Below are 23182 nucleotides of genomic sequence, written 5' to 3'. Positions count from 1 at the left end.
CATCTGGCAGTAATGTTGTTTTTTCTATGAAGCTGTCCTGCTAAGCCTGTATCATCACCGCTAGAACAGCGTTTCTTCTTTCCCTGGACGTGCTGTTCATTTGTAATCTCATCTGTTTTCATCACTCACATGGCTAGCATCCCTTCTTCACACCTTCAGATTCCGTTTCACGCTCTGACTTTCGCCCTGTGTTCGTCCATGCGCTCCACCAATCAGATTTTCAGATGAGCAGAAGTCATTAGCTGCGGTTCGGCCCTTCTCTGCGCCTCTTTCCATCAGATTAAGGCCTGCTATTGTTGCTATGGAAACAGCCTCATCTTTGCCGCCTGTGCTGATCTGTTCCCTCTGTGCCACATCGACACCATGTAAAGGTCGGTTGATGTCTGTAACTTTTAGAGTGAAAGATGGCCAAAGATGAAAATCATTTCAAAGACAAGGTGATTGATGCTAGCGGCAAAAGGTCAAGGCGGCGGCCGACGGATGATTTTTTGAATTAGAAGAGTGTCTTCTATCCTGTGATTACAGGTAATCCTCTTAATGGTAAATAATCTGCAGTCCACAGGTTAGGTCGTTGTTGTTATTATCGTGTCTCTCATCCGTGAAGAGTGTTCGCATTCAGCGCTGTACTTGGATCAGGAAGTCATGTCTGTGAGCAGAACCCCATCAACACAGTTGAAGTCAACCCCGTTTGGGTCCTGTAGAATCAAAACCAGAGTATAAAAATGATTTCAATTGTTTTACCACACATGACATTAAAGGTACAGTTTGTAACAATTTTTTAAAATATCCAAAAACCAGAAGGCCAGTGTTATGTATTTTTTTCAGTTGAGTACTTCAGTTTCTCAAATGTTTGGAACTACTTGTAAATCGTGAGAAAATCGCTATATTAAACTACGATACAGTTCCTGGCAGTCGCCTGGTAATGACTTCATATCCACGTTACTCTTTTTTACTCGTCTTTACTGACGTAGAAACATGTGATTAAAATGATTTCTCGTTCCCGTCTGATTGAAGGTCATCGGCGGTGCACTTGAAGACAACAGATCCCATCATTCCTCGCTCCTTCACAGGGTCATAGAGCAACCCCATTGTTGTCGTTTTGAAGGGGGATTTTACCAACTGTGGCTTTAACTGCCCATATATTGTATTGAGATGTTTCAATTTTGTTAAAATTTTTTTTTTCTAATTTTCATTCGATTCTCCTCTCACAAAGGGCTGAAAATCATCTTTATTTTTAAGTTTACCGTATTGATCATAGCCAATGGTTCCCACTGGTATAATGAATACATCCTGATCTTATGTCCGTGAAATATTGGCCATGACTTGCGCTGCTCCTCGTGTGTGTTCAGCATGTGATGGTTATCGATTTGCTTAGGAAAATAGTGAAACTACTTCCCTCTTTTCAAAGCAAACCATGTTCTATTTATTCGTGGTATTGCAGCTCTCACTTTATAATGTGCTCTGGTTGTGCTGCTGTTTGTCTTTGCATGAATGCCTGTCATGAACTTAGAGATCAATATAACATTTTTGTATTTATTTTTGAAGCAACGTACTGTACATCCTTCCAAATTCAATATTTAAATATATATATAAATGTGAAGTCCTCCATCAATCATTCTTTGCACTTCATCTAACCGTTCTCCTTTCTTCCTTCCCCGTGTCATCCAGGCTTCCTCTTGTTCAAGGATTTCTGCATGTGCGAGATTGATGAAGCCATCCCACAGCTGAAGTTTTATGAGGAGGTAAAATTGATACAAGCGCTCACTTTACAAAACGATGAAACCGTTGATTGTCGGCGTCTTGCAGGCGTTCCACATTCAGCTGGATCGTGCAAAGTTCAGTTTTTATCAAACGTTACCCAAGTCTTTTGTGTTTGACCTGACTTTCTTTGTGCATGTTGGTTATGACCTGTGATAACACGCTTCAGTCGAGCGCTCACAAGCGGTTTTATTCCTCATCCATTGACCAAAAAACACACAGTGTGTCCGCTTCGAGATCGCCGGATTGCGTCTTAAATGATGTTGCTTTGTCCTCTTCAGATTAAAGAGTATGAAAAGTTGGACTCTGAGGAGGAGAGGCTGACTCGCAGTCGACAGATTTACGACGTCTACATCATGAAGGAGCTTCTGTCGTGTTCACACGTAAGCCAAAATAAATCTTTCAATGAACACCTTGGTTATTTCATGTGCTTGTGACAAATGCTATTCATGAAACCAAGTTCTGTAACCTTGCTAGCCGGAGGCAAAGCATTATGGGTATTCAATGGAGGTGCCAATCAATGTCAGTTCATTAGTCACTGCCTGTCTCAAGTCTTCATCTTGAGGTTTCCAGAAACAGGAAGGCCGAACACAACACAATGGCCTCTAGGACGGGAACATTTGTACTTTTACAATCTAAGCTGGCTGAAACAAAACCTTGACGAATTAATTTTTTTAGATCACAGTTTTTAATAATAAACATTAAGACACTTGATTTAATTTAATTTGTGCTTATAAAGCTTGAAGTCCCTGTCTGTCGCAAGTCTTCATCTAGAGCTTTTCAGAAACAGGAAGGTCGAATGCAACACAATGGCCTTTAGGACACTCAAGGTCTGTGTTGTTGTGTCACAGCCGTGTTTTGATAACCAGGGACCCGAATCAAAGAACATTCTTAAGAAGAAAATTCTTCTTAACTTCCATGTTTCTTCTTCAATTCTAATTTACGAAAAAAGTAGGGAATGTTATATATTCCCGAAAAAAGAACTACTTAAGACAGTTTGAAGAATCCAAATTCTCAAGACAAAAGCAGTCGTAAATATCATCTTAATATTAAGGCAGCCTCACATTTGGTTGTCTTAAATCTCAAAGTTAAGATGTTTAAACATGTATTTGGTTGTTATGCATGTGAAATGTATTGTTTTAAGCCAGAATCATAATTTTAATGTTTACTTGCCATTAAGGAATATTTATATTGATATAATAATGATAAAGTCCTGCTCCCTCACTATAACTTTCATTACTAAACACCGAGTGCTTTTTACATTATTCTGGGGTAAAGTGACACGAAACAGAGAGGGTAACAAGTATTATGCTGTAGTAGAATACAAAAAGTATTATAATAAGCTTAATTTTTAACGCTTTCTACCATATTAGCTAGAGGTTGACCGATTCATCGTTTTTGCCGATTAATCGGCACCGACAACGATAATTTGTATTAGCGGCAAAATACCGATTATTATTGTATTATACAAACTATGGTGCCAAGAATGTTTTATATTAAAATTTTAGAAAATCGGTAATAATCGTTATCGGTAGATACTTGATCACCTTCGTTATCGGCAAAATTTCAGTTGACCTCTAATATTAGCTAACATGCGATCATTATTAGATACACATCAATAGAGTTACCACATGAGCAAGTGAGTGTAATCATATTATTTTATTCTTACGACAAAAACGAAGATGTTCTTAAGAAAATATTTGAGAACGTTATAAGAAATGTTCGAGAATCGATCTTATGAACATTCTTACGAACTTCCTATAATTGATCTTAAGAACGATCTTAGATTTTGTCTTCAGAACAGTTTTGTGAATCCGGCCCCAGGACCTGAGCTCAAAAGGTTCACGTCCATGTGTAACCTTTACTAAGGGGAAGCCATTGTTGCTGTTTTAGCGCTTTGACCTCTCTTATCAGCCAGCGTCACTTCCTCTACCTTCCTTTCTCACAGCCCTTCTCAAAGAAAGCAGTTGACCACGTCCAGACTCACCTAGCAAAGAAACAAGTTCCTCCAAATCTCTTTCAGGTGACTCCAACACCACACCGAATAAAATCCAACCTGTTTTTCCAGGTGGCTTTAGTGGATTGACCACAATAGAAGTGAATTTGATCTGTGTTTCTTTTGGTTTTAGCCATACATTGTGGAAATCTGCGACAGTCTTCGAGGAATGATCTTTCAGAAGTATATAGAAAGGTGAGGCAAATGGTTCCCAACTTATATGAAACATCCTCTCTTTTGTTTTGTGGTTGATTTAATTGTCTTTAAACATTTTGTCTTGCTCTGTAGTGACAAGTTCACTCGTTTCTGTCAGTGGAAGAATGTAGAGCTCAACATCCATGTGAGTCTTTTTAGACATTTTCATTTTTTGGGGTTAAATCTCACTACAAACCTCATGTTGAATCTAATGAATGCTTAAATGTAAAAGCTGATTAATAATACAAAGAAGAAATGTTTTTAAACACGTTCTGCATTAACATTGCTTTCACGACATATTATTTAGATAAACATCATTATTTATGATTTTGAAGTGATACACACCCTTTGTGTTTTCTTTGTTTTACCCCGTCACTTGTCCGTAATCAGCTTCTAGACATTTAAAGTAAAAAAAACAGAGACGTAAATGGATTACTAGACGTGAATAAATAAAAACCATGTGTGTCATTTGATCTAATTGTGCTCCACTGGTGCTTCTCTCACTTCTAGTTGACAATGAATGATTTCAGCGTGCATCGAATCATCGGCAGAGGAGGTTTTGGAGAGGTGTATGGATGCAGAAAGGCTGACACGGGGAAAATGTAGGTTGTAGCGGGAAATTCATCACATTTTGTGTTTGGATGAAAGGATCTGCTCACTGTGTGTTTCTTAGGTATGCCATGAAGTGTTTGGATAAGAAACGGATCAAAATGAAACAGGGTGAAACGCTGGCGCTCAATGAGAGGATCATGCTGTCACTGGTCAGCACAGGGGTGAGTGAAGTCTACACCTCAGGTGTCACCATACTTATTCTAAACAATACATGTTTCTCATTTTGCTATATCTCCCTGCAGGACTGCCCTTTCATAGTGTGTATGACATATGCCTTCCACACCCCGGATAAACTGTGTTTCATTCTGGACTTGATGAACGGTGAGAACCTTTTAACATCACATTATCATACAAATAACGCCATGAACGTTTAAGATACTTGCACAGAGATGCGTTCAAAGAGATGACTTGGTGTCCTTTTTTTGTGCCTGAAACCCTTGAAGCGTTTCTCCCCTCCTTTACAAGGCTAATCTTCTGCTTTCCTCTATAACTTAATGTCACCCCGAATGGGGCGGAGCTTCCTCTTCAAACACACTCACACTTCCTGTTTCTGCTCTGCACTTCGTCCTTCTGAATTTGTGAAACTATCACATCACCCACACAGTTCTTCAAGAATAGTAGAATCATCTCAGCTGATGCGCTGATGTTTCCAGTAATAGCCTGGAGTGATGAAGCGATGAGCGTTTTTCCCAGAAGTGACAGACGTTCATTCGCTGTAATGAGCTTCTGTGAACCCCTTTTACATCCTTCATAAACAATTACACTGAATCTATGATATCACGCATGTTTTAAACAGAATATGTATTTTTGATAGTGATTGTTTTTTTCAGGTGGAGATCTCACTATCATCTGTCTCAGCACGGGGTCTTCAGTGAGAAGGATATGCGCTTTTATGCCGCAGAGATCATCCTGGGCCTCGAGCACATGCACAATCGATTCGTCGTATACAGAGACCTCAAGGTACAGCGTCTTGCCGTCTTCAGATGAGATGGTTTGTTCTTTCTGTCACTGGAAAACTTGTTGATCTCTGCTCGCACCTCATCCAGCGCTCCTCCGCTGCGGTCGAGAAGGGAAAACGAAGCGTTCTGCTCGACTTTGTGTATTTTGTAACATAAGCTTCTATTTGTTCTGCATCGTCGTCCACGGTTATTTTTTAAGAAGCTTGGCTGACCTGTCACTCTTGGCAGGGCTGTTTATTGTCTCTAAATGGAAAAGTGCATCACGTGACGGAGCGAGTCGAGGTGAACACGCGGTCCCAAACGAAGGGATTCGCATGCCGTTTTGACAACAGCTGATGCCGTGGAATTCGCCGATGCTTTGCGCGGAAGCAGCTGGCTTCCATGTGGAGTGGAGTCACACAATCCGTATGAATTATGCAATTTTAAGTGAGATATTTGGGCTTTGCACTGCCAGACGGCTGAAGATTTACAGGATCTTCTCTAGCAAGCTCTTAAAGGAACAGTTCAGACAAAAATAAAAATTCAGTAATCAACCTACATAAATTGATTTTTTTCTGTTTTACACAAAGAAAGATATTTGTAAAAATGTTAGCAATTTTCAGTTCTGTGACATCATCCACTACCATAGTAGGAAAACAAATATGTGACCCTGGATTACAAAACCAGTCTTATGAGTCAATTTTTCGAAATTGAGATTTTTACATCACCTGAAAGCTGAATAATTAAGCTTTCTATTGATGTATAAGTTGTTAAGGAAAGCCAATATATTGCGGAAATACAGAAGTTTATAACTATGGAATCTGAGAGTACAAAAAAATCTAAATATTAAGAAAATCGCCTTTAAAGTTGTCCATCAGAGGAGCTGTAGCAGGACATCCACTCACAAAAATAGGGTCTTGATATATTTACGGTAGGAGATCTACAAAATATCTTCATGGAACATGATCTTTACTCAATATTCTAATGATCTTTGGCATAAAAATCAATAATTTTAACTCATTTTTGCTTTTACTAAAATTTTTCCTGTGCTACTTTAGACTGGTTTTAGACATATTGTATATTTTGTTGTTCTGCTGTACACAAAGTGAGATATTTTGAAGAATGTAGCAACACAAACAGTTCTGGGGCACCTTTGAATAACATTTAATTGTTCCGACTATGGCAGTTAATCATGTCACAGAATTGAAAATTGCTAATTTATACAGGTATGAAATGACACCAGGATGTGCCAAAGAATTTTCAGTTTTGGGTGAACTGTCACTTTAACGTGTGAAGCTGCACATGTTAGCGGGGTGCACTCTGTTAGCACACCTTCTCAGTGCTTTTCACACGATCACTGCTGTTTGTATAGTGGAGAAACCCGTTCTGAGAGATCACGTTTGCTCAGTTCGGCAGCATTACTGAGAACACAAAATCATGGGAACACACAACTTTTGTCCTTATTTGTGTCATTCTTTCTTAAAAAAGTGAAACATTTTATTAAACATGGATAATTGACAACTAAGAGGATCAAGATAGTTTTCACAAGTCTTGTGTGAAAAAAGACGTCCGTCTATAACAGACATTGATGATGTGATGTTCAAATGATGTGGATTTGAAAACGGATGGATCATAAGATGTGTGAACTTCCACCTAAAACTACTTGATATTCTGATGTAAAACATGCTGGAGACGGACATGTTTAGCTTGTGAAAAAAACAAAAGCTTTTAGCTGTCGCAGGTCTGTTGACTTGAAAATCAAGTTCATTTTTCTACTTGGAAAGGAGAGGTTTTGATGCACAACGTTGTTTTGATTGTTTTTTTATGGCAAAGTATTTGATGTAAACCCATGAAAATGCAGATCCTGTTGTGAATAATGTTGTGACAGATCGTACATTATGTGTTTTGTCTTTGCACATAATCCATAACTGTGATGAGCGTCAGGACATTAACATATAACATGCATGTGTTAGTCTCTGTTTTACGTGATGTTAGTCATTGTGTTAAAGGTGTTTTCTCTTCTCCTCAGCCTGCCAACATCCTGCTGGATGAACACGGACACGTCCGTATCTCTGACCTGGGCCTGGCCTGTGATTTCTCCAAGAAAAAACCTCACGCCAGTGTGTAAGTTCCTCTCCAGCGGGCTTCAGAACTTCAGTCATCTTTCATTAGTTTCATTGGAAGTTTCTCTCTCTCTCTCCTTAGCTCTTCGGCTGTTCTCTCACACGTAGACAAACTGTGTTCTCAGACTCGTTTCACATGACTTTGACATTTCAATCAAACAGCGCTGGAATGTTTTGTATTATTAAGGGTGTTTTGCTGCACACACGTGGCAAAAACACAATCTCCACTTGTATGCAGAACATTTAGCTTGAAGCGTCTTTGACGTGATGTAATTGCTGTGTTTGCAGCGGTACCCATGGCTACATGGCACCTGAGGTTCTGCAGAAAGGAACGGCGTACGACAGCAGCGCCGACTGGTTCTCTCTGGGATGCATGCTCTTTAAACTCTTGCGAGGGTAAGGCCGTCATGAATTCTTTATCTCTTGCTCTCTTTGTGTCTGTGTTTCTTTCACCTGTTTGATGTGGAGGGTAAAGTTTAAATGTCAGAGGTTTAGAAGCAGGAGGTCAGTCTGCAGACATCACAGAGTAGAAGAAAGAGGTCGAGGGGGGGGCGGAGACCACCGAATCGCTCTGTGGGTGAGGGGGGGCATGTCTTTCCATTAAAGGGTGTGTGTGTGTGTTTCACACACTTCAAAGAAAGAAAACGGGTCAGAACAGGTTTAGACAACAATTCTAAGCATACACTTTTCTGCTCTGCTGTATGTTAAGTATGTAAAGTATTCAGATTTTCTGTAGCCGTATAAGGAGCGGTGTGCAACCACAGCATTATGCAGAGCGTTAAATCCCACAATGCATTGCACACAAGTCGACCCTCCATTTTCTATCGTGCCTTAAATGCTGTAAATTTGTATCTCCTGCTTTTAAAGTTTGACTAAACAATGAAGAATGAAGTTGTCGTCTTAGTGAATCCAAAAATAAAATGATTTTTATAATAACTGATTTATTTCTTAACGAGCAACTGATTTATGTCTTAATAACATTCATTTAGAAGTGTAACTTTTTTTTCCGTTTCCCAGATAACCGTGTACTGTTTCACCCAGTAAGAAATAGTGTTCTGTACTGATCACAAACGCTGCGTCCGAAACTGCAAACTGTGACTGATTTAAATAAATACCTATAGTCCGTTAAAACAGTTTGTTCTTAAAGTAGTATGAATAAGTTTGGGACATACTGTGTCCGCCATGTTTTATGGTCATGTGACCAATATGCTCTTTGACCCCTGACGTATTAACAACAACCTACACGTAGGTGTTAATAAAAACATCATTAAGAGAAATGAATTTGTTGGCACTTATATTAAAAACGGACGTCCGACTTAAAGTTTTCCATCTGATCCACACTCATGAATATCTGTGGAAGGAAACTATCCGGGTATTTCTCGCCTACTGTTTTGTGCATTATGAGCTTTCAAACATAAAATTCATGACTCATACTAATTTTGGCCTACTATATAGTGTGGAAGTAGGTGATTTGGGAAGCGGCGAAACAGAACATCCTCACACACTGACATCGATGGTGAACATGTATTTCTCCCTGAACAACAACTGAGATTGAAAGTTCTCATGGAACCCCCCTCACCTGTCACCTCACGTCTGCTGTCATAAGGCTGAGCTCTTTGTTAACAGTAACATGAACTCTACTTTGTCTTCTGTTCCCATAGACACAGTCCATTCAGACAGCATAAGACCAAAGACAAACACGAGATCGACCGCATGACACTTACCATGGTAAGCAGAAACGTGCGCTTCTTTCTTTGTGGCTTTTTGGGGTTTATGTCAGTTTGTACACCTAAGACTCGCTGGTTTATGATTGGCATTCTTCAGGAAAGTCACACGGGTAGAGATTTCAAGATTTGTAAAGATTTCAATCTCACACACACATTATTCCATGGAAGTGAAGAAGGAAGGTTTCATCATAACTGCACATAATCCTTTACACACATTGTGTTTTAACAAGAGAATACCAATGGAGAGACATTTGCATCCGCGCTTTGCATTTGCGGTCTTTCTTTCAACATGACTGTAGTTTAGTCTTAACTGAACGGCTGCGGTCATGACTGTCAAACAGACTGCTGAAAAGACACTTTTTGAGTATTTAAGTTTTAGTTTTCTTTGAGCTCAGTTTTAGATTGTAGTTGTCTACCTAGTGACCACTTTTAGACATAGATAGAGACGCATCTTCTTTATACCACACAAGCTGAGCAGTTATAGATTCAGATGTGTGTCATCTCTACAGTGTGTCCGTACAGTGATAAAGTGACGCTTAATAGTATTGCTATTCTGATATTATATTCAATAAAGAGTTGTAAAGTGAGCTGCGTCTTTTTATACAATGCATGCTGCGCAGACACGCGTCTTCTTTTTGAAACGCATGGCGTGCTGCAAAGTCACGTGTCTTCTTTATAAAACGCATGTTGCACAGACACGCATCTTCTTTATACAACCCATGCTGCGCAGACACGCATCTTCTTTATACAACCCATGCTGCGCAGACACACATCTTCTTTATACAACGCATGCTGTGCAGATACACGTCTTCTTTATACAACGCATGCTGCGCAGACACGCATCTTCTTTATACAACGCATGCTGCGCAGACACGCATCTTCTTTATACAACGCATGCTGCGCAGATACACGTCTTCTTTATACAACCCATGCTGCGCAGACACGCATCTTCTTTATACAACCCATGCTGCGCAGACACGCGTCTTCTTTTTGAAACGCATGGCGTGCTGCAAAGTCACGTGTCTTCTTTATAAAACGCATGTTGCACAGACACGCATCTTCTTTATACAACCCATGCTGCGCAGACACGCATCTTCTTTATACAACCCATGCTGCGCAGACACACATCTTCTTTATACAACGCATGCTGTGCAGATACACGTCTTCTTTATACAACGCATGCTGCGCAGACACGCATCTTCTTTATACAACGCATGCTGCGCAGACACGCATCTTCTTTATACAACGCATGCTGCGCAGATACACGTCTTCTTTATACAACCCATGCTGCGCAGACACGCATCTTCTTTATACAACCCATGCTGCGCAGACACGTATCCTCTTGATACAACGCATGCTGCACAGATACACGTCTTCTTTATACAATCTTGATGCGCAGATACACGTCTTCTTTATACAACGCATGCTGCACAGACACGCATCTTCTTTATACAACGCATGCTGCACAGACACGCATCTTCTTTATACAACGCATGCTGCACAGACACGCATCTTCTTTATACAACGAATGCTGCGCAGACACGCATCTTCTTTATACAACCATGCTGCGCAGACACACATCTTCTTTATACAACGCATGCTGCACAGACACGCATCTTCTTTATACAACGAATGCTGCGCAGACACGCATCTTCTTTATACAACCCATGCTGCGCAGACACGCATCTTCTTTATACAACGCATGCTGCGCAGACACGTATCCTCTTAATACAACGCATGCTGCGCAGACACGTATCCTCTTGATACAACGCATGCTGCGCAGACATGCGTTTTTATACAACACGAGTTCCACAGTTATGAAGCTAGGCCATTCTGATCTGTACAGCGTGAGCTTATATGCCCCTTTATCCTTTTTTTTTTTTCTTACACATTACGAAAGTGATTTTTTGGGGGGAATCACGATGCTGGCTCAACATCATCATGTCTGTTAGCCATTGGCAATGGAGCATGGCATCGTCTATCAGATCAGCCCTATGATCCAGCTGTTTTCAGTTTCATGCAATATTTATTTCTGTCCATTAGTTTTTCAAAACCTATACAGCAGCACTTTTGAAATACCTATGATTCCTTGTCACACATATGGTCTTTGTGGCTTTAGTGAATGTTGATTTAAATGTGCTGTGATGTTGTTTTATGATTTTGTTAATTCTCTGTTGATGAAGACAACAAAGTTTGCGTCCCACACGTTTATGTTTTATACGAGAGCAATGGCTCTTATTGAAAGATAAATAGGCCTACATGCCAACACAACAGATGGTGATGTTTGGTGTGACATCATTTCATCTTTCTGTCATCAGAATGTGGAGTTGCCCGACACTTTCTCACCTGAACTCAAGTCTCTTCTGGAAGGACTCTTACAGCGAGATGTCGCCAAAAGATTGGGCTGTCTGGGGCGGGGGTAAGTCGACACACACAGATTATCTTGAAGGTTGGACGTGTAATACTGATCTGTCACATTGGATAGATGTGCTTGTTTAAAGAGGTTGTGTTCACTGAAAATCATTATTAGATGATTACAAGTGTCTAGTCTTTAGCTTTCTCTTACTTTAAAAGCATTCTCACTTAAAGCTGAAGAAATGTTGTTTTCTGATATATTGTCTTTAATTTTCACCGTAAGAGCAGAATAAAAATAAAAACACACAACACTTCACAACAGATGAAACAAACAGAGAATGATGTTTGATGCCTAAAAGCATTGGACTCTGTAGAATGGAGAAGTGCATGCTGGGATTTATTTCTGTCTGCTTCGGAATTGCTGACACCTGCTGGTCAGAAGTGATGATGGCTGTATTTTCCTGCTGTAGGGCATCAGAGGTGAAGGAACATGAGTTCTTCAAAGGAATCGATTGGCAGCAGGTCTATCTTCAGAAGGTAACAGTAGTTTTTGATTTACGCACTGTAACACGTGTTTTGCTTTGTTATCTGTCGTGCAGTGCTGGTGGTTTACAGTAATATTCATCGTCTGCACATCTCTGTTGTGTCACAGTACCCTCCACCCCTCATTCCTCCAAGAGGAGAGGTCAACGCCGCAGACGCCTTTGACATCGGCTCCTTTGATGAAGAGGACACCAAGGGAATAAAGGTATAACCAGTCGTTTGTGTTCAGATGAACATAATCTGGGATGGATGTAGAAGATGAATTTTTACGTTCTTCATTTAAACAAACACAAGAATGTGTCCAGCACTTACAATATAAAAGCTAACAATGTTTGAATTTTTTCCACTATGTTCCTTGTTGTAAGCAATCTCTTGTGACCAGTAGGCCAATCAGATTCAAGTCAACTTTATTTAAATAACGCTTTTTACAATTTTCATTGTTACAAAGCAGCTGTACATAACACGTATTGACTATAAGCAAAACATTTAATTTTACGTGAAGAACTTGCCAGTTGTACATGATGTTTGTGTCGTGTGATTGTGTCTCTCAGCTATTAGACAGCGATCAGGAGCTGTATAAGAACTTTCCTCTGGTGATCTCGGAGCGCTGGCAGCAAGAGGTGGCAGAGACGGTCTACGACGCCGTCAACAGCGACACGGATAAGAACGAAATGCGCAAACGGGCCAAAAACAAGCAGCAGGGCCATGAGGAGGGTAAGGCACTGATGCTTTCACAAAACTCTAGTTCTCACTCTTAAGTCCACAGGAAGATTTTCTTGCAGTTGTGTTATGAAATACTGTTTGTTAACCTTAGCAGAAGTTTGTGAGACACTCCTGAACTCTGGTTGTAGGGGTCAAGAACCGTGCACTTGTGAATTTTTTATGTTTTTTCTTAATGAAATTCAATGAAATATATCAGTGGAGTCTGCAGCATGAAAGATGCTGTTCTCTGGGTAAACCTCCAGCGTGCATTAAATCATACGCCGTCTACAGAATTGACAAGCAGTCATTTCACACCGAGGTGCAGAAAGTAGAAAATGACTTCTGCTACACTAGTGCCACATTCTCCGGTATGAATTAAAGAGCCCGAGTGACGTCATCTAACAGAGGTTTGAGTCAGGTGGTTCGGACACTACACGCTTCCCTCGAAGGAACGGCACCCGTCATGTGACCATATGCATACGTGGAGGTCGGATGTACACCTTAGAATAAACTCTGAACTGATCGTGTGCATCTGAAACCATAAACGTGACTCCGCCGTCTTTTGATGTAATGAAGTGGCAGATGTAAATCTCAGTGGTATGTTTCTGCAGATTACGCTCTGGGGAAGGACTGCATCATGCACGGCTACATGCTGAAGCTGGGAAACCCATTCCTGACGCAGTGGCAGAGAAGATATTTCTATCTGTTCCCCAACCGCGTGGAGTGGAGAGGAGAAGGAGAATCCAGAGTAAGTGTCTTTCTGCTGTCGTGGCCATGTAAAGTATACTTGGATAGGTTTTGGAGACTGAACATTGCCTGTCTGTCCCTGCGCTGTAGGAGCACTGGACAAAAACTTTTAAAAAACGTAAATTCAAGGTGAGTGCGGTGTGTTTCAGGTGACGCCTCCTCTCCTGCACAGTAACCTGAAAGGAAAATAAATGAAGAAGAGGAGAGGAGGAGTCACATGGTGTTAGCAATTAGCATACGTCATGGGTAGAGCGTGAACTCAGTCCAGAAATCACCTGCAGACCGGATGTTTAAGTCATGTAATGAAGCGTTTAGATGCCCACCTTTACGTTAAGATTCTAAACCAACTCCCAGGTTGCGTCCCAAATGGCACACTGTGACAGTACATACTGAAAATGAATAAGTACATATCGGCTGTTAAAACAGTTCTATATAGTATGAGTGGGAGTAGTATGAATACATTTGGACATACTGCGTCCGCCATGTTTGATGGTCATGTGACCTGTCACGTATTAACAACGACCTATACATGAGCGTTGATAATAACATATTTTGCCTACTATATAGTATGGAAGTAGGCGATTTGGGACGCAGCCCCAGTGTTTCCCCTCTGGAGGAAGTGATGGTGTTTGTGAACATAACTGGAATGCAGAAGTAGGTCTCTGCAGGACACCAGAGATATTCTGATCTGTAAGATAAAGACGTTCAGAGTTCACCAGCGCTTCATTCAGTCTGATGCTGATGGCGACTAGATATCTCATTCTTTTCTTTTCTATTTGTTTTGCTGTTTGTTGTCTGTAGGAAATTAAGATGTATTTATTACTGTATCAGTTTTAGCAAGTATAGACTTTTTACAGGCTGGTATTAGATGTTATGATGATGGTGTGCAAGTCAAGACGAGGAAGAATATGTTACACATTATTGTTTAGTTGTTTACAGGTGTCAAGCCACATTTGCACATTTGCACGACATGTTTACAGCTCGAGTGCGTTTACATGCACAAAATAACAGACCTCTATTAAAGATCATCTTAGAATAGAAACCTGTTGTCACGTGTTTACATGCATTGGAATAAACCGGCTTTGCAGAAAACCGTGTTAAGATGGAAGTTAGAGACTCCATTGATTATCTGTTTAGTAATAAGAAAATGTCACAGGAAGTTGGTCAGAAGCTGTGTTTTTGTATCTCCTCATGTTCGCAGTACCTGCAAATGCAACCCTAGTTCCTCATTTTGCCGATTCTACATCAACTGCATGATCAGAGAGAGGACTTTTATGTGTTGTTTTACTATTACTTCCATTTGGCGCTGTCAGACATGGACATACACAACATGACATGGACAACCCTAATCAAACACACCTGAACAGCTAATCAAGGTCTCACAAAGCAGACTAGAAACTTCCAAACAGGTGTGTTGAGCTAAGTTGAAGGTAAACTCTTTAGGACTGTGGCATCTGGGTGCTTTGAGAAGACTCATTTCAGCACACTATGATTTGGGACATACTAATTCTGTTTTCGAATACTATTCAGGACGGATAGCATGCCTACTGGGACGCAGCATGAAGATGTAAACACACTCCATGTTTGGCTATAGAACTGTCATAATATCAGATTATGATCGATTATTACGATAATTATCAATATCAATGCGAGTTTTGAAAATAATAAAACAAATCAAATGAGATGAAGAATGTTGCATTTGTCAAATCATTTGTTCACATGGTTGTGTATTATAAACAATATTTACATTGACTTTCACAACAAAAATGTCATTTTGATTATCATAACATGAAAAATGATTTTCATGAAAGCACAAAATGAAATGTTCATTAGATAAAACAGCAGCAGTTAAAAGCGAGGGTCATTTCAGGGTGATGTTTGTGGTTTGAAGGTGGAGAAGTGTTTGTGAAGTGACTTCCAGTTATCCTCGTGAGAATCTGATATCATGATCAGACAGACAGTCGTCCAGTTTTAGAGCACATTGTCACGCACCCTTGTAGTTCCAGACATCCTCTAGAGGTTTCAGCAGAGATGTGTGTGTGCCTCAGAGAGATGAAATAATCATCCCTGTTCTCCCCGCAGCAAAACCTTCTGACCATGGAGCAGATCGTGACTGTTGAGGAGACGCAGATCAAGGACAAGAAATGCATTCTGCTGAGGATCAAGGGAGGGAAGCAGTTTGTCCTCCAGTGTGAGGTGAGACTCTCTCATTCTAGTCTTCTTCACTAAACCTGAAAGAGAAGCCGTCACATGTTTGTGATGTGTTGGTCAAGCGTAGACATCTTTAAAGAGCCACGAAACACTAAACAACGTTTATTTAGATGTTAACAAAGCTGCTTGTGTTGCACATCATAGAAACCAATGTTAGCAACTGTAAGTTGTTACAGTAGAGAAAACTAGTTCATTTCTGGGTATTTTTTACTTCCGGGTTTGTAATCCTCATCTGGTCAACGTCAAAGGATGTGACGTGTGCGTCGGTGTCTCATTATTAATTTGCATACATAATATTTAAGCAAATAAATAGAGAACAGGACTTCAAGTTAGGAGCATCCTCCCAGAAATGAATAATTGAAAACAAAATCAGAAGAGCTTTATTTCAGAAGAGCCGAATAGTAACAATTGTACCATTAAAACATGCATGTGTTGTCTGTTGTGTTTTACATAGTCACAATGGATTCATGATTTCCTGAAATCATATTTTTAAATCATAAATCAAAGGATTAAATTAGATGAGTTAGAATAGATTTTTAATGGCTCTTCTTCTCACAGCATTCACGCCCATTTAATTTATAAAGTTAACGACAGTGAGGTAGAATGTAGCTGAAAGGGGAGGTTTCATGACGCTTTAAGCAGCAGGGCAGTGTTGGCCTGCTCACCGGGAGACTGCATTCATTCATTTATTTATTTATTTAATTAGAAATGAGATATTATTTATTAGAATGATCTTACTCGTTGTATAAATACTATGCCCTGTGCTGTGTTTTAACTTTTCTGTTTTTCCTGTTTGCCCCTGTAAAGCTGCTTTGAAACAATACACATTGTGAAAAGCGCTATATAAATAAACTTGAATTAAACTTTAAGGATGTCGATGTTTAAATTGGAAACGCATCATTACTTGAAAAATGAAAGCGTTGTTTTCACTGAGATTGTTTGTGACGGGTTGTGTTGTGTTCTTCCTCACAGAGTGACCCAGAGTTTATTCAGTGGAAGAAGGAACTCACAGAAGCGTTCACCGAAGCTCAGAAGCTGCTCCGTCGTGCCCCCAAAGTCATCGGCAAAGGCCGAACCAACGTGGTGGAACTGTCCAAACCTCCGCTCACCCACCGTAACAGCAATGGCCTGTGAGCCGCCCCCCGTCCCAGCCACCCATCACCACCACCACCGCCTGTCCATCCTCTTCATCGTCACACACTCACGCTCTCTCAACTCTCTCACTGTCCGGCGTCATCAAGCTTCCTGAAATGCGCCCGAAGAAGCATCAGCTGGATTTGTACCCTGTGGTTTCCTGCTGTTTGTCAATCACACACACACACACACACACATGTATTTACATATTTCTGCAACTTGACACGTCGGGGTGTTCGACACTCCAGGATAATGTTAGAGAACAATCACAAGTTCAATGCTGAGTCTTAAGATGGTGCAGGCTGGGATACTGCACCGCCTCGTTTGAGCACATCACTCTCTCTCCTGTTCACCCAACACACGCTCTGGTGTGATGTCAGCGTCCACCTAAAAAACTCTTTACCCAGCATGCTACAGAAGGACGATCTCTCAAAAGACAAAGGCTTTAAAGATTTCACCCCTGTTGTCTTTCGTGGAAGTGCTGCGGCCGTGTCTGTTCGTGTGGCGTGTGCTCCCTCTCGACGCTGTGACCGCATGACATGCATGGGCACGCCCATCCTGCAGTTCCTGATAAACAGGCTCTCCCGTACCTGTAAAGACTCACCGCTGAGTTCAAGAAACTGAGATGAGTGTCGTGCACGTTCAGGCTGCGCTCGCAAGTGTACAAATGAGAGATTGTGTTTGTCCATTGACTGTTTTTGGTGCTCACTCCCTGTAAAGACCAAACCGAGTTGGAGCGCTCACGTGCATAAAGGTGTTGTTGCTTTGTAAAGGCACGGCCGGGTATTTGGATGAATTCCTTTTTTTTTCACCTTGAATGTATTTTGTTTGTTTGTGAAGGGAGTGATTTACGCTGCTTGACGACCGGAGACACACCCCCTACACCCAACTCTCACTCGCAGAAGTGCAAAAAGTGCCAATGAAATGAACCGTTTAACTCGAGACGCTTCACGTCACGCGATCGGACCCTGCATACAGTGTTGTGAACGCGCAGATTAAGACTGAACCCGTCGCTCGGGTGAACTCTGATGCGTGATGTCTTGGTTCGAGGGACCACTTGGAGAAGAAGGCGACGGCAGCATCCTTTCTTTTCTCCCACTGTGTATATACGAGCCCTTCCTTTCTCTGTGCATCTACAGTATAATCTACTTGACAATGTTTGCATATGTGGCGAATTCTCTGTCTGCCTGTCTGTGTTCGTCCCTGTGTCTCAGCTTGGGGGCGGGGCAGGGGTGGGCGGGGTTCACATCTGTCGTTCACGTGCACGCCTCGGTGTCATCTCACAATGAGGTGTCGTCCAGGTTTAGCGAGATGTGCGACACGTCATCCGTTCACAGGCAGACAGACTGTTATGTCAGGTGTGAGATGATGGTGTGGGGTGTTTGCATGCACAGGTGTTCGGAAAGGTGGGACAACTTTAAACCAATGGTCGTAAGGCTTGATTTGAAACCAGTTTCAGTTTTTATATTGTTTTGAATGTGACTCATAATGCAGATTTCTGTGTGTTACGTGCGTTTATTTTGCTCCATTTTTTTAAATGGTGAGACGAGCGCACAGGCACGAGGTGATTTTAAAGACTATAAAAGCATTTTTGTTCCTTCGTGTATATTCAGGTTCAGTTTTTCATGCAGTAATTTAATTTTCTTTCTCGATGACTCATGATTCATGCGTTTCCATTGATTTGTGATTTGCATGTGACCTTGCAAAGAAATGGCAGGGTTTTGAGGGTCCATCGGTTAACGTAGCCTTCGAGTGTCGGGGAGGTGCCACTCGATATCCTCACTGCACTTTTACACCACGCTTCACGAGCTGTCCAGAAATGATGTGCCAAATGACTTCAGGAGAGTGTCCTGAACCAATGCCCTCGCCCGCTTCATTTCCACACCAGATGTTGGTACTTTAAAGCAGGCAAGCGATGGGGATTTTGGGTACACAAATGTGACCAAATTCAGGTGATGCGGACCGAACGTTTTGACTGCTATCTGCAAGCCTGTTTCTCAAAAAGAGTGGCACCTTCGCCGGTCCTAAATATCCATGTTTTATTCAGGGGTTTTATATTTTTATTTTAACGGTAGCTTTTCATTCGCTCGCTCAGTGTTTGGCTTCTTTCGGTCGCTTGTGTGTCTTTTCCGTAGCCGTGAATTGATCTGGCGAATCCAGGTTTGGCGAAACGGAAGAGGATAAATAGGATTAAAGAAAAAGAAACCATGGAAATCTAAGTATATATATATGTGTATATGAAATCAAAACAAATGAGCTTAGGTTTATTTAAACAATTTTGCAATGTAGAAACTAAAGTGGTTTTGGGGAAGGGACGGGGTTCGATGTGAATTCAACTGTTTGTGGTGAAGAATCAGCTGAGTTCTTGCACATAAGCGTTTAGATATTGTACCTTACGAGTTACAGATGATTATTTTTGTTTGTTGAATACAGGATTCTGCTCTCTTTCATATTTATTGTCTGGTCGGGGAGCAGCGGAGCCCAGCTGTGTGTGGGGGTCTGCCGAGGGCACGGGGCTGTCGAGAACCCAAACTCTTTTTCATGTGCCACAAACAAACGCAAATACTACTGTCCGGGGTTCTTAACGTTACCGTTATGATGATGATGATGATGATTATTGATAATATTCAAAGAATGACAATTGTTATTAAAATTCTTTTTTGTCCCAGAACAGCTAGGAACATGTGTGTTGGACTGCTCATAAAACCAGTTCACAAATAAAAGCCCCTTTTTCGTGTCACTCTGTTGTGTCCATGTTTGTTGTACTTCATCGTATAAAACTGCATCGTTTCTAGATTTATTGTGTTTCTTGAAGAACCAGATGAACAAACAGCAAGTGTTTGTTTTAGAGACATCAGTTAACTTGTGATGCAGATTATTATAGGAGTTATGAATGAATCCTGTTCTAATCACATCATGTCCTCCATCAATAATAAAACTCACGTGAGTTTAAATGTTTTCCTTTCACTTTTTTCCTCTTTTACCTCTCCTCATATTGAGATATAAAGCATGAGCAGATGTTCTTCTCAAACAATCACATCACATTACTGACATCAAACAAGCAGTTCTTTATCAGTATAGTTTTATTCTATTGTTTTTTAATGACGGGCATAGTTGTTTCAGTTCTGTGTCTCTTTAAAACCCGTCACTTGTTTTCATTTTCCGATGCAATTATATTCATTCATACACGACAATAACGTTTAAAGAACACTTGTTGTCATTTTGTGAAAAATATTAAGATTAAAGTAGCGAGTTCACTTTTCAAGATCAAAAAAAACTTCTGCATCTTTGAACTCCCCCTCCAACATTTATCAACTTTATCATACAGTTATAATAAAAGTCCTGATGTGTCTGTTTAAGGGTGTAGATGTGGTTTCTCTTGTCCAATGGAAAGCTGATTAAAGATTTAATTTCATGTTCTGAGGTCACCTGAGGTCATGATGTCATCTTTTCCCCATCACAACTTCATTCAGCGCGTCAAAATGTTCATGTCATCCCCTTCTCTGAAAATATGATTGGTTCTCCCTCTCTCTCTCTCTCTCTCTCTCTCTCTCTCTAGCAGCTCAGCCCCCCCAGCAATCCCCCCCATCCTGCAGCTGAGTCTGTCAATCAAATCCAGTCTGCAGCCATCAGAAGTCCTGTGGACAGTTGTTTCTCTCTCAAGCTGTTGTCGGGTTTATATCAAGGTGTCATTTCTTCTGAACACTTCAACTCACTTCTACATTTCCGGCTGCTCAGTTTTATCCTGATATTTTCCTAATGTGGGATCGCCAGCTTTCAATCGCTCTGCAATAGTGCTGTCTTACTTCACGACAAAAACGTTTTCTTAGTTCTTAGTGAAATAAAATCCTTCTGAGGGCATCCAATCTGTGTTGAAATCATTTCCAGGTTATTTTTCTTCTGGTTTACACGAGCTCTCCTCTGACAGTGTTTCCCAAACAGGGTTGTGTCCCACCTCCCATCACTGCTGGATATTTATAGACATGTCTTGTGTTAACTCAGCTGCTATGCTTATCTGTGTGTTTGAGTGTGTTGTGTTGTGTAGTGTGTGTTTGTGTGTGTGTGACTATTTCAGTTTTCAGCTCCACAGAGTGGCGGTGAGACTGTGTTCCTTGCGTTTGGCCTCTCACACATAAATCTGTTGTTGGATATATTTCTCCGCTCTAGACGAAGCCATCACAAGGTAAGCCCACACTTCTTTCTTCTTAACACCTGAATAAATCTGTTTGTCTAGTAGATATTTGCATTTATTTATAGATCTTCAGCTCTTACAGTGTCTGTCCGGTGGTCTGGCAGCTCTTCACACACACACACACACAGTTTGACATTGGCCTGTTTGTGTTTGTCTGTAGACGTGTTGAGTGTTTCAGGTGGGATCTGTTGGATCTTCAGGATATTTACCAGTAAAAACAAAGCTGAAATCTGAGCGGATCATTTTCTGCCGCTGAGTAATCTGTACTGTTGTTTGTTCTGTAAATGTCGGTGTGAACATGGTTTTAATCTTCCAGTCAGACGTACAAATTTTGTGTAACGTTTCAATTCATTATCTTAAAATGATTACGTCTGAAGTTTGTTTGACGTCAGATGATTTAGAGTTTGTATAACAGCTGAGGAAACATCATTAAGTGCAGTTGATACCACATGCATGAATATATCCAGCGACTCTCGTATCTGTACTCAATGCTGTTTAAACTCAGACGACTCAAAGATATTTGAAGTAACTCTTTGGCATTTGCTACAAATGTTGTTGTGAATCTAAGACAACTCAAGATAACAATGCAAACTATCACAAAGGCGTTACAACTCAAAGGATGTTTAGATCATAAGTTCTCACAGCATAAATAGTTATTATAGACCAATGACCGAAGAAAATCATTTCATAAACTGAACATCAATATGCCGGATGGATCGATTATTCAGATATTTACACGTACACCCACTGCTCTGTATGTGTGTGTGTTCACTTCTCACTGGACGGGTTAAATGCAGAGGTCACATTTCGGGTATGGGTCACCAAATCTGACTAATAGGTCACTTTCACTTCAAATAAAAATATCTTACAGTCCAAACCAGTTCAGTGATGACTCCTGATGTCCACCGGTGTGGTTGTGTCAGTTTTATGTCATATTTGGTGAAACGTGTATGCGCACAGAGATGAGCCGACATGTTTTGTTTTGAGATGATTCAGCCGGTGAACACGCTCATGTGTTTCATCTGTGGGTTTACACACACACACACACACACCAGCTTTCCTAGATTACACATTCAAAACAACAAACAAAAACTCAGTCTGGTTACAAAAACAATGTTTTGCTGAAGGTTAAATTATATGACGTATGTTTTCATTACTGTAAAAAGGGGAAGAAACCATGTGATTTTGATTCTGTAGAACTTTAAACTTGAAGTTTACATCTGTTTGTTGAACTGAACTGAATTGAAGCTTAAGTTAAACATGATGCTTTTCATGACTGTTTTCTGAGTATTAAAAGTATTTATATTTAAAAAGTATATTCATATTTGAAAAAAGAATTTGTCTTGTTATTGGCTTGATTTTTGTAAGGTGAAATGTTTTCTCTCTTCATCACCAGGTCCACAGTGTCACCGTATCTCTGTTGTGTCGTCTGTCTCTCCTCACATCAGTCTGAGTTCTGTGTCGGGTCGTGTGCTCTTCAGATCGTCATGGCGCTCTCCTCGCGATTAAAACTTTGGGAACAGAAGGGAGGTGCAGATCAACTCACACCAACACTGATTCTCTTTCACTTCATGAGCTCTTCATCTCATCAAAGATTTTTATTACAAAAACACCTCACACATGACTTCAGGGAACACAAAAGAAGATATTTTGAGAAATGTCTCCGTGGTTTTGTGTTCACACAATGGAAGTCAATAAAAGTTCAGTGTTGTTTGAATATCGACATTCTTCTAAATATCTTCTTTTGTGTTGTACGGAAGAAAGGTGAATTGACAGAATTCTAATATCTGGCAGATCTGTCCCTTTAACACCTGATCTCGTCACAAAACAACGAGTGTTTGCTAAACATGTGGTTTAATATTGAGTCTTGTGTGTGTGAACAGATCAAAGAGGAGAAGAAGCCTCCTCCCGCCGTCACTGCCGCCGCTGCTGCACCTCCTCCACCTCCT

The 23182-nt window shown here is 40.7% G+C and overlaps 2 protein-coding genes across 4 annotated transcripts in view; both read left to right on the top strand.

The window, feature by feature from the left end:
• Positions 1-19974, top strand: part of grk3 (G protein-coupled receptor kinase 3) — a 40072-nt gene extending 20098 nt beyond the window's left edge. Inside the window, exons 3-21 of the mRNA XM_056737505.1 lie at positions 1669-1742; positions 2040-2141; positions 3707-3781; positions 3888-3949; positions 4043-4094; positions 4460-4551; positions 4623-4722; positions 4804-4892; positions 5401-5521; positions 7529-7623; positions 7911-8018; positions 9284-9350; positions 11668-11768; positions 12175-12241; positions 12357-12452; positions 12799-12961; positions 13561-13697; positions 15779-15892; positions 16880-19974. Coding sequence (XP_056593483.1) covers positions 1669-1742; positions 2040-2141; positions 3707-3781; positions 3888-3949; positions 4043-4094; positions 4460-4551; positions 4623-4722; positions 4804-4892; positions 5401-5521; positions 7529-7623; positions 7911-8018; positions 9284-9350; positions 11668-11768; positions 12175-12241; positions 12357-12452; positions 12799-12961; positions 13561-13697; positions 15779-15892; positions 16880-17041 — 1877 coding nt within the window. The 3' untranslated portion in view covers positions 17042-19974. The remainder of the gene's footprint in view (positions 1-1668; positions 1743-2039; positions 2142-3706; positions 3782-3887; positions 3950-4042; positions 4095-4459; positions 4552-4622; positions 4723-4803; positions 4893-5400; positions 5522-7528; positions 7624-7910; positions 8019-9283; positions 9351-11667; positions 11769-12174; positions 12242-12356; positions 12453-12798; positions 12962-13560; positions 13698-15778; positions 15893-16879) is intronic.
• Positions 19975-21113: 1139 nt separating this feature from the next.
• The window catches only part of LOC130411712 (unconventional myosin-XVIIIb-like), a 25105-nt gene continuing 23036 nt past the window's right edge, over positions 21114-23182 (top strand). For 2 of the 3 annotated variants that reach the window (XM_056736535.1, XM_056736534.1), the window contains exons 1-3: positions 21114-21224; positions 22630-22759; positions 23117-23182. The exon at positions 23117-23182 is cut by the window's right edge and continues 87 nt beyond it. In XM_056736535.1, coding sequence (XP_056592513.1) covers positions 22721-22759; positions 23117-23182 — 105 coding nt within the window. In that variant the 5' untranslated portion in view covers positions 21114-21224; positions 22630-22720. Of the gene's footprint in view, positions 21225-22629; positions 22764-23116 lie in introns of those variants that run through there. The other variant, XM_056736536.1, reaches the window with a different exon arrangement.

Source organism: Triplophysa dalaica, chromosome 22 (genome assembly GCF_015846415.1).
Source record: "Triplophysa dalaica isolate WHDGS20190420 chromosome 22, ASM1584641v1, whole genome shotgun sequence".
Classification (NCBI taxonomy): Eukaryota; Metazoa; Chordata; class Actinopteri; order Cypriniformes; family Nemacheilidae; genus Triplophysa; species Triplophysa dalaica.
The sequence above is the reverse complement of the archived record's forward strand: the minus strand, read 5'-3'. Positions and strand labels throughout refer to the sequence as shown.